Below are 14,499 nucleotides of genomic sequence, written 5' to 3'. Positions count from 1 at the left end.
TTTAACAATAAGAGTAAATAGTTTAACTAGATTTGGCACAGGCTGGGCTACAGGAGAAGGAGGGAAATATTGAACTGAAGTTGATTCTATAATTTCAACTTAGAATGACAATAGAAGAAACCAGGAAAACAGTTTATAGCCTGTTGTTATTTTTAAATATTGTCTATTTAAAAAATGTGCTTTTCTCTAGTTTCAGTGGTGTCATCTGGCAAAATTAAAGACTGCGTGCAAACTTTTCATCACAGAAATGTCTGAAGGAAATGTCTCTATGGGAAGTGATTTTATTCTTGTGGGCTTTACAGATCAGTATACATTCCAAATGTTGTCTTTTTTGTTTTTCTCAGCTATTTATATTTTTACCATTGTTGGAAATCTTGGCATGATTTTATTAATCAGGACTGACTCACGACTCCATACGCCTATGTACTTCTTCCTGAGTCATCTTTCTCTTATAGACATATGCTATTCTTCTACAATTGTTCCTAAAACTCTGGTGAATTTCTTAGCAGGCAAAAAGACCATTTCATTTGCTGGATGCACCACTCAGTTTTTCTTCTTTGCAGTTTGTGCTACCACTGAGGGCTACCTGCTGGCTGTCATGGCCTATGATCGTTATGTTGCAGTTTGCAAGCCTTTGCTTTACACCGTTGTCATGTCACAGAAAGTTTGTGAGGGGTTACTGGCTGGGGCATATTTCATGGGTGTGATGAGTGCAGTTATACACACCACCTCTATATTCCATCTCCCATTCTGTCGTTCTCATAAGATCAACCACTTTTTCTGCGATGGGCCTCCAATCCTAACCCTAGCCTGCTCAGACACACATTTCAATGAGACACTTCTTTTTGCTGTGGTTGGGTTCAACGTCTTGCTCACGACTGCATTCATTCTAGCATCCTATTTGTCTGTCCTCGCCACTGTGTTGACTATTCACTCTGCTGGAGGCAGGTGCAAAGCCTTCTCCACCTGTGCTTCCCACTTGGCCACTGTTACATTGTACTATGGAAGTACCCTTTTCATATATTCACGGCCAAGCTCAAGCACTTCCCAGGATCAGGACAAAGTGGTTTCTGTGTTGTACTCAGTAACAATCCCCATGCTTAACCCACTAATTTACAGCATGAGAAATAAGGAAGTGAAGGAAGCTCTTAGAAGAACAAGAGGCAGATTCCATCCTTCATGGTGCCAATGGCACCAAGTAGTGCAATCTCAGAAAATACAGTACAGATAATTTTTTTGCACAATAAATGCGTGGGGTAGTTGATCAAAGGTTTGAAGGGCTGGGAAGAATATGGGGGAGATGTCTTTGAAGGTCAACTTTAATGTCTTTCAAACAGCCATGTTTCTATTTTGATCTGCTTTTGACTTAGTTCAGCAATTTGGTACATTTCTTATTGACCTCTGTTAAATTTAAAGAACAGGGTATCTTCAGTCTGTATGGCAAAGCCCCTACAGAATTTAGTGTTTCATTTTAAATTAACTGAAATTTGCTAGAGTATTGTGGAATGTAAATATAGTCTGTGAAGACTCTTTTTGCAAGATGGGACAAAATAAAAGAGAATTTGTATGAGGCTTAAATTCCCTACAGAATTGAAGAAATACATACATAGTGCATAAATACAGTGTGTATTCTATCATTTTGATCATCACCATCAAGGAAGCAATGAAGTAAACAGCTACTTCTCAAATGTTCAATCATTTAAACATTTTTTATTAAATATCCTAATCATTGTAATAATAATTTAAAAATACAAACATCAAAGTGCACATATTTCAAATGTTATGAAACTATATGATTTAAACTAGACAGGATAACAGTTAGAAAGTTGATAATTAGAAACACAATCTGTTATATCTCATTAAAAAGAGGGGGAGAAAGAGGAGGAAAGGCGGGAGAAAAGAAAACTTCAAAACTTCTAGTGTTTTGCTTTATTTTTAAACATTATATCTCTCAAGTTAGTGAGTTAAATTAGTCATTTAAATTATGGGCTCCCATCAGAATACTGTCTGAAAGTATTTAAAGTGCTAGTTAACAGCAGGGAGAAATGATTCTCAGATTGGTCTTTGAAAGTAAATCTGACCTAGAGATTAATAAGCATAGCCAAACCTTCTATGAACACTGGGTGTTAGGTATTACCGAGGGGGATTAACTGGATATTATAATAACATCACTGAAGCAATGGATTTGGAGCTATCTAACAGGTAACCCATTGTCCAGTTAATTTCTTCCTGGTCCTACAGGGGGGAAGTGTTATTTTCACTCAGGTTAGATAAATTTCTATTTTTTTCCATTTGCTTATTCATATGTTCAGAATATGGAAGGTAGCTTAGGCAGGAATGCTGGATGCACAGTGTGTAAGCAGTATACCAGATGAACCTAACTAAATAAGGTAGAAAAAAAATTACCAACTGTTGATAGGGCGGTTTGTGTAATGACTTGGGTTTGGGTGTGCGCATGTACACTGTCACAACCCAAATAAACAATGTTGGAAAATTCATGTACATATACAGTATATATATACCTTAATTTTTGTCACCAATTTTGTTGTATTTAAATACAATGAGAACAAAGATTATACTTATACCATGCAACAAGGAGCTCTTTATAATTCTTTTCTATATTCACAGGATTCACTAACCCATTGCAAAACTGTTCCATTTACAGAAATTAATGGAGAATTCCACACATACAAAAAAGCTCCTAATATTTTTGTGGCAAAAATAATATATAATCCTACCCAATGCAGTTATCTTGTGCAATTAGGTTTTGCAAATGACTTCCAGGGGAAAAAACACCTTTCTACTAATCCAAAATTCACATAGAAGGAAACATATGCTGCAGTAACATATATCTGCTAAAATGCAGAAATGTACTATTTCTCTTTATTCAGAAGCAATCATAGAATGGTGTGCATAACTATAATATGTATATTCTCTTCTCATGGATTAATAGAAAGTTATGTGGAAGGGGAAAGTGTGGAAGAAAAAGGTGCACAAGCAACAGGGATGACCGCAGCTTGGAGAAGATTGTCAGGAAAAGGCCATTCAAAAGTGTTGGGGACTTTCGCAAGGAATGGACTGAGGCTGGAGTCAGTGCATCAAGAGCCACCACCCACAGACAGATCCTGGGCTTCAAATGTCATATTCCTCTTGTCAAGCCGCTCCTGAACAACAAACATCAGAAGCATCTTACCTGGGCTAAAGAAAAACAGACCTGGTCTGTTGCTCAGTGGTCCAAAGTCCTCTTTTCTGATGAGAGCAACTTTTGCATCTCATTTGGAAACCAAGGACCCAGAGTATGGAGGAAGAATGGAGAGGCACATAAGTGATGTCTCATAAGTGAGGCATCCACACTGCCATATAATACATATAATGCAATAGGCAGATGGAAGGAAGTTTCTGGATCCCTTTCTCTTTTACAGTTTAGGATCTTTCCCAAACCTATGAGCAAGGGACAGACTTTCCCTATTCTCACCAGTTAAAAAAATTGTCTGTGGTATTGGAACATTTATGAAATGAGTTTTACAAAATCAAGATAAATGTGTCCATAAAAGATATATGCTAATAATCTTTTCTAAGGAAAAAGGGAATATGATAGGCCATTGTTTCATGAAAGACTGCTTAAGTGATTTCTACAAATATATCATATAATATGGACACTTCAGTGCATCTTCCAGAAGGAGATATGATGATCATACATGTGCCATCCTTCATTGCATATGATGAGAATTGTGCTAAACTCCTTATGAAATAGATATTGCTTAAAACTGGTTTGTCTGTGTCATTAATAACTGCATTTTAAACTGCCTGGAATAAAAATTGAAAAAGAAATTCATGAAATAATATATTGCTGCATATTACAAATAAAAGTACCTAAAGCTTATGATTATTAAACTTTAATAATATTTTACAAATATGCAAACTGTTAATATGAACCTGACTTTAAGTATTTAAGTATTTAATAAATTTATAGGCCCCCCCAATCCCGAAGGACTCCAGGCGGTTTACAGAAATACATTTCCAAAAATAAAGAATTAAATCAGAGAGAATAAAAAAAACAGATTAAAAGAACACTTCATACACTCAATCTAGGCGGGGCTGGACCTCATTCATGAGGTCAACAGCCCCAGGCCTGCCAGAATAGCCAGGTTTTGGTAGCTTTTCAGAAAGCCGTGAGAGTGGGAAGGATCTGGATCTCTGGAGGTAGATCATTCCATAGGATCGGAGCGGCTACAGAGAAGGATCTCCCCCGGGGGGTTGCCAGACGACATTGTCTGGTCGACGGCACCTGGAGAAGGCCCACCCTATGTGAACTTATCGGCTGTTGGGAGGTATGCGGCAGAAGATGGTCTCACAGATATCCGGGTCCTAGGCCATGTAGGGCTTTAAAGGTAATAACCAGCACCTTGAAACGCGTTCAGAGACCAATAGTAAGCCAGTGCAGCTTGCGGAGGATAGGTGTAACATGGGTGTATCTTGGTACACCCAATATCACTCGCGCAGCTGTATTCTGGACCAATTGTAGTCTCTGAACACTTTTCAGGGGCAGCCCCATGTAGAGCGTGTTACAATAGTCAAGTCTTGAGGTGACGAGGGCATGAGTGACCATTTGAAGTGACTTCCGATCCAGGTAGGGCCGCAACTGGTGCACCAGGCGAACCTGGACAAAGGCCCCCCTGGTCACAGCTCACAAGTGATGTTCTAATGTCAGCTGTGGGTCCAGGAGGACACCCAAGTTGTGGACCCTCTCTGAGGAGTGTAAAGTTTCACCCCCCCCTCCCAGGCTTAGAGATGGAATATCTGGACTGTCCTTGGGGGGCAACATACATAGGCACTCAGTCTTGTCAGGATTGAGTGCAAGTTTGTTCACTCCCATCCAGACCCTGACAGCTTCCAGGCACTGGCACATCACTTCCACCGCTACACTGAGTTGGCACGGGGCAGAGAGATACAACTGAGTATCATCCACATATTGATGGTATTTAATCCCGTGCCGGCGAATGATCTCACCCAGTGGCTTCATGTAGATATTAAATAGGAGGGGGGACAGGACCGAGCCCTTTGGCACCCCATATTTAAGGGGCCTAGGGCTCGACCTCTGTCCTCCGACCAACACTGACTGTGACTGCCGGAGGGGTAAGAGGAGAACCACTGTAAAATGGTGCCTCCCACTCCCACCTCTTCCAGTCGTCGCAGAAGGATACCATGGTCGATGGTATCGAAGGCCGCTGAGAGGTCAAGGAGCACCAGGATAGAGGAATGTCCTCTACCTGGCCCACCAGAGATCATCGGTCAGCACAACCAAGGCATTTTCGGTGCAGTATCCAGGCCTGAAACCGGACTGAAAGGAGTCTAGATAATCTGCTTCATCCAAGGTCCGTCAGAGCTGAAGGGCCACCACCTTCTCAACAACCTTCCCTAAAAAAGGGAGGTTGGAGACTGGACGATAGTTTTTGAGGATAGCTGGGTCCAGAGAGGGCTTCTTAAGGAGGGGTCTTTACCACTGCTTCCTTCAAAGGTTGCGGGAAAGATCCCTCCTGCAGAGACCTGTTCGTGATCCTCTGGAGCCAGCCTCGTGTTACCTCCCTGCTGGTCGAGATCAACCAGGAGGGGCACGGGTCCAGTAAACAGGTGGAGGCACTCATCGCTCCCATGGCCTTGTCCACTTCCTCAGGGGTGACAAACTGGAACTCATTCCAAGAAGTCTGATCAAGGCCCTCCCTCGGCATCTCCGCTGGTACTGTCCAAGTGGAGTCAAGGTCTGTCCGAATCTGAGTGATTTTGTCCGACAGAAACTGAGCAAATTCCTCAGCCCTTCCCTGTAAGGGTTCCCCCACATCCTCCCCTTTCAGGAGAGAGCGGGTTATCCTAAACAGGGCGGCCAGGCGAGATTCTGTGGACGCAATAAGAGCAGAAAAATGCGTACATTTTGCCGCTCGTATCGCCACTAAATAAGTTCTAATAGGCTCTTAGTTGTGTTCGGTCAGATTCGGAGTTGCTAGCCCTCCAACATCACTCTAGGCATCTCTTTTGGCGCTTCATCTCCCGGAGTTCCTCGGTAAACCAAGGTGCCCTCCTGGATCCACTGCCGCGGAGAGGCTGCAAAGGCGCAATCCGATCTAGTGCCTCAGTTGCTGCTGTATTCCTTTACAATGACATTGATTTTATATTTGCAGATTGAGAAAGACTCATAACATTATTGTCTAAAGTGACAAATTAGGATCTATTAGTAAAAAATCCCTTCAATAGAATCATATTTAAGAATCAGTTTCTATGATGATGATGATGATGATGATGATGATGATGATGATGATGGAGGATTTGGGATGGAGTTTTGGGAGGTGTTTGTTGTTCTTATTTGGTTGTTGTTGTTGTTGTTGTTATGTTAATCTTTGGTGAGATTCACAGCCTTTGGGGCTGGTTGGTAGCTCAACAGCTCGAGTCCTAACCAAGGACCTAGGAGCTGTTAAGGTAACGTTGGAGGATATAAGCTGTTCTAAGTAGGGTGGTTTTTTGTAGAATCAGAATGTTCAAGTCTGATAAATTTAAAATTTCCAAATAGCGAGGTAGCCCTTTAGGTATTTCTCCAAGGGCTCCAATTACAATCAAGACAACATACCATTTCTTTTTCCATAGTCGCTCAACTTCAATTTGCAAGTCCCAGTACTTTGTGATTTTTTTCTTGCTGTTTGTCTTCAATTTGTGCATCTCCAGGTATTGCAATGTCAATGAACCATACTTTTTTTCAACTATTGTTATGTCAGGTGTGTTGTGGGCCAAGTGCCTATCAGTCTGAATTCTGAAGTCCCACAAGATCTTGACTTTCTCATTCTCTAAAACCTTCTGAACCTGATGTTCCCAGTGTTTTTTGCTGTACTCAAATCCAAACTTTTGGCACAATTTCCAGTGAATGATCTTAGCAACGCGGTCATGGCATTGTGGGTAGTCAATTTGTGAAATTTTGCTGCACACACTGATCAAGTGGTCGACTGTCTCGTCTTTCTCATTACAGAGGCGACATTTGCTGTTGGTGGTAAAATGTTGAATTTTTGCCTTTATGCAGTTTGTGGCTAAGGCTTGTTCTTGAGCTGCCATAATAAAGCCTTCTGTTTCTTTTTTCAGTGCTCCTGATCTTAACCAGTTCCAAGTTAGCTTTTGGTCAGCTTTGCCTTCAATACTTTTCAAGTATTGGCTATGCATAGCTTTGTTTTTCCAATTTTCAGTTCGCTTCTCAATTACTTCTTTCTTATATTCAGCTTTTGACTTAGTTGTCTTTAAAAGGCCTCCTTTATTTACTTCCTTAATCATTGGTTCTTCACTTTTCTGGATGTAATCATTCAAGCTGTGTTTTTCTTCTTCCACAGTTTGTTTTATTTGTAAGAGTCCTCAACCACCCTCTGCTCTTGGCAGATATAATCGGTCAACATCACTTTTAGGGTGCAATGCATGATTCATTGTCATAAGCGTCCTTGTTTTTCTGTCGAAATTGTCCAACTCCATCTGGATCCAGTCAATTATTCCTGCAGAGTATCGAATCACAGGTATAGCTCAGGCATTTATGGCTTTTATGATGTTTCCTCTATTCAATTTGGACTTTAATATATTGCAAATTTGTCGAATGTTCTTGGCTGATGTTAATTCCTTGACTTTATTATGCATTAAGTCAGAGGCCTCTAAAATCCCCAAGTACTTGTAGCCTTCTTCTGGTTTTACTGCTTTTATCATTTCTTCATTCTCAAGTTCTATTCCATCATCTTCTATGACCTTGCCTGCTTTGATTGCCATTGTTGCACATTTGTTAATTCCAAACTGCATACCAATGTCTTGGCTAAATTCTTTTGTGCTTTCAATTAATAAATTCAGTTCAGCTTTTGTTTTACCAAACAGCTTCAAATCATCCATGTACACCAAGTGCGAAATTTTCAGTCCTTTCTTTGCAAGTTCGTATCCATAGTTCATCTTCTTCAAAATGATTGTCAGTGGTAGCATTGAGAGTATAAAAAGTAGAGGTGAAAGGGAATCACCCCGGAAAATGACTCGTTTAATTTCAACTTCACCCAGTACTTCTTCATTAGCTATAAGCTTCATTTTCCAGAGGTTCATTGAAGTTTCCATGAATTTTTGTATGTTGCTGCTGATGCCAAATATTTTCAGGCATTTCTTGATCCAGCTATGGGGAACTGAATCAAACACTTTCTTATAGTCTATCCAAGCCTTGAACAGGTTGGTTTGTCTTTTCTTTGAATTCTTTAGGATTAGTTTGTCAATCAGCAGTTGGTCTTTTGTTCCTCTTGGAAAATTTTCTGGCAGAGAAGAAACCCATTTCCTTCACAGGATGCATCATTCAGATTTACTTCTTTGTTGCTCTCGCAAGTACAGAGATCATTTTTGGGGGGTTGAGGCCCAAGGAACATGAGAATCAGACTGATGGTCTAGTGGGAGGCAAAGGGGCTCCTGGAATGGGACTGGGTCCCAAGCATCTGGGGAGTGGTGGCATAGTTCCGCATTGATTGGGACTGGAAGACCCAGATTACCAGTCCCTGCCAATGCAGGGATGGAGTGAGAGACGTTGGACTGAGGATGAAGAGGGGGAGTGGAGCTACTCCACCAGCCCTGGAAGTAATACCATGGAGATCCTGTGTGAACACTTTGGGGAGGCTAGTTTTCAGGATGCCCCTTCCTGGCAGCCATGGGCATCGGGTATTTCTTTGTTGTTCTTGCAAGTACAGAGATCATTCTTTTGGGGTTGATGGCATATGACCGTTATGTGGCCATCTGCAATCCTTTACTGTATCCTTCCCTCATGTCCCGCACCCAATGCTTCAAAATGGCAGGAGGAGCCTTCATAGCCAGCTTCCTGAACTCCATTATTCACACCACTTTGGTAGGCACTTTATCTTTCTGCCACTCTAATGAAATCAACCATTTCTTCTGCGAGATCCCCCAACTTGTCAAACTCTCATGTTCCAAAATCTTTTTATCTGAAATATATATTTTTGTTTGTGCTGGAATTAATATGCTGGGCTCTCTCCTGATAATACTGACCTCATATATACATATCCTTCCTACAATATTTAAGATTAATTCAAAGATCGGCTGTCAAAAAGCTTTTTCTACTTGTATTTCTCATTTGATTGCTGTATTCATATTTTATGGGACAAGCCTCTTTATATACAGTTCAAACTATTCAGAGGATCAGAATAAAACTGTTTCTTTTGTTTTATGCCTTCAACATCCCAATGCTTAATCCTTTAATTTACAGTCTGAGAAACAAGGAGGTGAAGGATTCACTGAAGAAAACAATGGATAGAAATCTATTTTTGCATTTGAAATAATTATTAAGTCAAGAAGGTTTCAGTCCACCTAGATATGTTCCTCAATTTCTACTTTACCATGTAACAATTGTATTATACTTTGAAACTGTTAAATACTTTAAATATTGTAAATACTTCTAAAATGTTGTAATTTATTATTAAAATGGTAAATAAATTTAATGGCCTTTTACAATAGATAGTATTATGAAAGGAAGAATTGATGGAGAATGGTTGAAGGTATTGTTTGCATATTCCAATGAAGAAAAGTACTATCTTCTAGCATCTCAAGAGTTATCATATAGAAAACAGTACAGAATTGTTCAGAGTTGTCCATGAAGATGGGACAAGAAACAATGTATTTAGATTACAAGGCAGCAGATTTCAGTTGGACATCAAAAAAAAAATTCCTAAGGCCTTTTCAATAATAGAAGTGACTACCTGAGAATATGGTAGAAATGTTTAAAGGCATCATGAATGATTATCTGTTGGTAATGCAATACTGCTCTGGGCATAAACCTCTGATAGATGATCTACTAGGTGCCCAACATTGGTAGACATGTGTAGTCAATGATGGTGATCATGTAAAGACATAAACACAAATAACAAAATAGCTAATTTCAAGAATTATTTCCTTGCTTCATTTTTTAAAATATCCCCATTTAAAGTATATTTATGGAGATAAAGGTAAGACTTTTCATTCAATCTTCAATGGCAATTTGGGAGATAGCAATACTTAATTCATTGAATAGTGACAATCAATCTAAAATTAGAGCCATTTACCATGATCCTTTGGGTAACCAATTAAGAAACTAAAGAGGGAACTTTTGAATATCATATGAATCAGGTGATGAATTTGAACTGTCCCCTCTGGGAGACCTGTAGAAATAGCCTCATTTTGGCCATTAAAAATCCAAAGATTTTCTAGCTTTTTAATACACCAAATTCTGCAGAGAGATTGGACCATGATTCATGTTATTCCCCAGGCACCATAAATTTTGAACTCCCATGCAGGTTGTTTTTTTAAAAGATATTTAAGGTATCCAAGGAAGGAAGCAATAGCACTTTTGATATCCAGCATAATAACATCAGCTGTGCACTGGAAGGGATACAGTGACACGGTCATATGATAGATTAAGGATGCAAATACAATCAGGCACAGGAAGAGAGTATTTCTGAAAATATTATTAGATATTTCTATTATCACGCAAGTTACCTCCTGCTCATACAGGTAGGCTGTCTATAAGCAATTCATTCATCATTATTCTTGTTACATGCCTGAGAAAGAGAGGGGGAGCCGGAGAGAAAATTGGGAGATAAAGGAAATTATCTCTGTGATACAGCCTGACTGTTTTATATCAGTTGACTACAGATGCAAGTGATGCAGAGAATAACGCAGTTTTGGGGAGAGAATGATAAATTTGATGACTGATACATATGTACCTTTGAATAGGGGGTCTCTGTGTGAAAGTGCAGGATATTTTTGAATGGAGAGTGATCTCCTCCTCCTCCTCCTCCTTCCATACACAGTGGTACTTCCCCCATTTCCCCCCACAATAATTCTGCATTACAGTTATTCTCAACAGAATATTGGAATTGTTGGAATATCTCTATCTTTCAATGTTCTTGTATCCCTCTCATAATCCAGGCATAACCAAGAGTTTGTTTCTGAGATTTAAACAGTGACATATATTAACACCCATTATGTCTTTACATATCCTCATGAAACAATTATAGAAAGAGACTGTTCTATTATTTTGCAAAGCTGCCCCAAATATCTAAATTAATGGCAATTCTTACATAGCCAAATGCAGAACCCCCAACAGTGTATGACCGTTATGTGGCCATCTGCAATCCTTTGCTGTATCCTTCCCTCATGTCCCATGCCCAATGCCTCAAAATGGTAGGAGGAGCCTTCATAGCTGGTTTCCTGAATTCCATTATTTATACCACCCTGATAGGGACTTTGTCTTTCTGCTAGTCCAATAAAATCAATCATTTTTTTCTGTGATCTCCTACTCCTCAAGCTCTCATGCTCAGACATCATTGCCCCTAAAATATATGGTTTCACTGGTGCTGGAACCATTATTTTGATAAATTTTCTAATTATCCTCATCTCCTACATGTGCATCTTTTCAACAGTGCTCAAGGTTAACTCATTGGGAGACCAGCAAAAAACTACCTCTACCTGCCCCTCCTATCTGGTTGTTGTGACCATGTTTTATGGAACAGGTTTGTTTGTTTATTTGCAACCCAGCTCAAACTATTCTGAACATCAGCATAAAATTATTGCTGTACTGTATGCCTTCTTCATCCCTATGCTAAATCCCTTGATCTACAGCAGTGGTTCCCAAACTTTTTCAGTCCACCACCCCCTTGGTGCTACAAACTGATCCTCAGTGCCCCCCCCACCCAATGGTAGAATTCAATTTTTTTACTACCGGTTCTGTGGGCATGGCTTGGTGGGCGTGGCTTGGGGGAATCATGTGACTGGGCGGTTTGCACAACGGAAGGAAGATAGTAACAGTAAAATTCAAAATTGCAACAATTAACTGCACGTTTATTCAAAATCCAATTTAAAAACCTTTTTAGTTAATGCTAATTCAACAAAATTGTTGAACATGATCCAGTGATATCAGGTTTTCAAAGTCTGATAGTCATTTATCAAGAACCTTAGTAACTAGTAACTTATAAATTCAGTAAAATTTAATAACTACTTCACTGTTCAGTAAATTCTTAATGTGATGGATGTGCTTGATGAAGTGATACCAATTTCCCAATGTCTGGTTTTAAGTCACTTAGCAGGAGTCTTAAATCACCACATTCAGTAATCTGGAGTCGATTTCTTTGCTTGGAGAGAAGTTGGATGACCACACTGAAGCCACGTTCCACCAAATATGATGTTAGAAATGCAACAAGGAGCTTCTTAACCACTGTCCATAGTGCAGGATAGCAATTAGAAATTTCTTTCTGTAACCAAAACTCTTGGTACGATTTCTTAAACTTTGGCTTCAGCTGAATGTCATTTTGCAGCTCTATGAGTTGTTCCTCCACTACCCCATCTTCCTCACTATCTGAAAATGGATTTATCACCCATTCTGGAATTTCCATCAAAAAAAGATCCTGATATCACTCAGACATCTAAGTCTTAGAATGTCAGAGAAACAACTTTAGTTGGATAGTCACATCTCTGCAATAACATCATTGTAATTTTCAGTTTCATTAATTTCCATAATATCAACACTAGCTTTTCTACTAACCCCTTCCAAACCATCTGCATAGGCTTTAAGATTTGGCGGTTTAAATATCAAAAATGGTTGACTCACATCACACATCTAAGCAAAACTGAAGTACAATCTATTTTCCTTTTTTTAAAATAAAATCTCAATTTTAAGATTTGTATTACTGTTTTCATCCAGTCCCCATCCAGAAATGGCAAGAAACTCTGGTGTCATTTTTTTAAGCAACCATGGATAGATAATTGCTCATACTTCCCTTAATATTATTGGCCAAGTTTCTTATTGGCTATGCTAACCAAGAGGTGCTCTGGTCATTGTTAACCCTGCTGCAAGATTTATGTGTGCACATATCCACACATACAAAGGCATACAATATAATCTTATCTCCTTCAGATTGCCAATTATTTTGCATGACACAGATATTCTGCCTTTAAATGCTTACGTGGTTTCAATGGCTAAACTTCTGCTCGCCAAACCTTGACCAGCATTGAGTGGAGCTTTTATAAGCTTTAGAATAAATAAGCTGGAAGGGACCTTGGAGGTCTCCTGGTCCAGCCCCCTGCTCAAGCAGAAGAACCTATACGGTCTTCAAACTTGGCAACTTTAAGACTTGTGGACTTCTACTCCCAGAATTCTCCAGACAGCTATGGACTTCAATTCCCAGCTATGCCGGCTGGAGAATTGTGGGAGTTGAAGTCCACAAGTCTGAAAGTTGCCACGTTTGGGGACTCCTGACCTATATTATAGTAGTATATACCAGGGACGTGCAGTCACTAGAGGCAAGGGAGGCGGAGCCTCACCAGTCTCCTCAGGAAAAAGAAAGAAATTTAAATATTTTTTTTAAATAATTAAAGCCAAGATAGTTGCTACCAGATTCCAGGTCACAGTGGCTTGGGGTCTGCTTAGTGTTAACCAAAGCAGGAGGCGAGAGAACTCGGGGCCTCTTTTCTATAAGGAATTTTTCGCCTTCTAAAAGTTAATAAAGAGTTAAAAGGCAAAGAAGTTCAGATGGAAAAGAGGCACTCATTCTCCTGCCTCCAGATTTGGAAGCAGCCAATCGTGTCTTCTTGAGCACGCTTATGTTGGGTGGGGCGTGCTTCAGAGGAGAGAGGAGTGGGTGAGAAGGAGGAGGCTGCCTCTTTGCTGCAGACCTGGGCGCTTGGCGGCTCCTGCAATGCAAAGTAAGTGCCCCACTATCCCCGATGCTGCCGCCCGCTGCCCCGGCCTGCTTCTCCAGGCTCCGCCGCTGGAAGTCCCGGATCGCCTCTGGGGGAAGGCTGGGTGAGAAGCGGAGCGAAGCTTCTCTGCGGCCTCCTGGCGCTGCCCAGAGGCTCTTGCAGGAGCACGTGTCAGCGGCCAGCGGCCTGGAGCGGCCCCGGTTGTGAGACAAGGGAGCACTTAAAGCAGCCGCTGCCGCCGCCGCCACCACCCCTCCTTCGCCCGGCGGGGTGGTGGTGGCGACAGCGGCAGCAGCTGCTTTAAGTGCTCCCTTGTCTCACAACTGGGGCCGCTCCAGGCCGCCGGCCGCTGACACATGCTCCTGCAAGAGCCTCTGGGCAGCGCTGGGAGGCCGCAGAGAAGCTTCGCTCCGTTTTTCACTCAGCCTTCCCCCAGAGGCGATCCGGGACTTCCAGCGGCGGAGCTTGGAGAAGCAGCGGATGCAGGCCGGGACAGCGGGGGGGCAGCGGGGCACTTTGCATCGCGGGAGCCACCAAGTGCCTTTGCTGCAGACCCGGGCGCTTGGTTGCTCCCGCGATGCAAATTCCCCCCCCCACCGAGGCCGACCGCTGCCCTGCTGAGCCTCACCAGGTATCAACCTCACCGCACGTCACTGGTATATACATATAGTATACTATACCTATATCAAAGAAAGCTCCCGTGAGTTTAACAACACCCATATTTCCAAGGCTAGAAACGGAAGATTGCAATGCGAGCTCCCTCCTGCTGGT

The 14,499-nt window shown here is 41.2% G+C and overlaps 1 protein-coding gene and 1 pseudogene across 1 annotated transcript; both read left to right on the top strand.

The window, feature by feature from the left end:
- The first annotated feature begins 235 nt into the window (after window positions 1-235).
- On the top strand, window positions 236-3,934 carry LOC116521042 (olfactory receptor 8D1-like). The gene is made up of 2 exons (XM_032235649.1): window positions 236-1,168; window positions 3,902-3,934. Exons 1-2 carry the CDS (start codon window positions 248-250, stop codon window positions 3,932-3,934), a joined length of 954 nt encoding a protein of 317 aa, XP_032091540.1. The 5' UTR covers window positions 236-247.
- Window positions 3,935-6,294: 2,360 nt separating this feature from the next.
- LOC116504893 lies at window positions 6,295-9,335 on the top strand (annotated as a pseudogene).
- The last annotated feature ends 5,164 nt before the right edge of the window (window positions 9,336-14,499 follow it).

The sequence above is a fragment of the Thamnophis elegans genome, chromosome 1 (assembly GCF_009769535.1).
Source record: "Thamnophis elegans isolate rThaEle1 chromosome 1, rThaEle1.pri, whole genome shotgun sequence".
NCBI lineage: Eukaryota > Metazoa > Chordata > Lepidosauria > Squamata > Colubridae > Thamnophis > Thamnophis elegans.
This window is presented reverse-complemented; position numbering and strand designations above follow the sequence as displayed.

Coding starts and splice junctions, on each gene's coding strand:
- LOC116521042 (XM_032235649.1), top strand. CDS start 248: ATGTCTGAAGGAAATGTCTCTATGGGAAGTGATTTTATTCTTGTGGGC. Junction 1,169..3,901: donor TTAGAAGAACAAGAGGCAGA/TTCCATCCTTCA, acceptor TTAAACTTTAAT/AATATTTTACAAATATGCAA.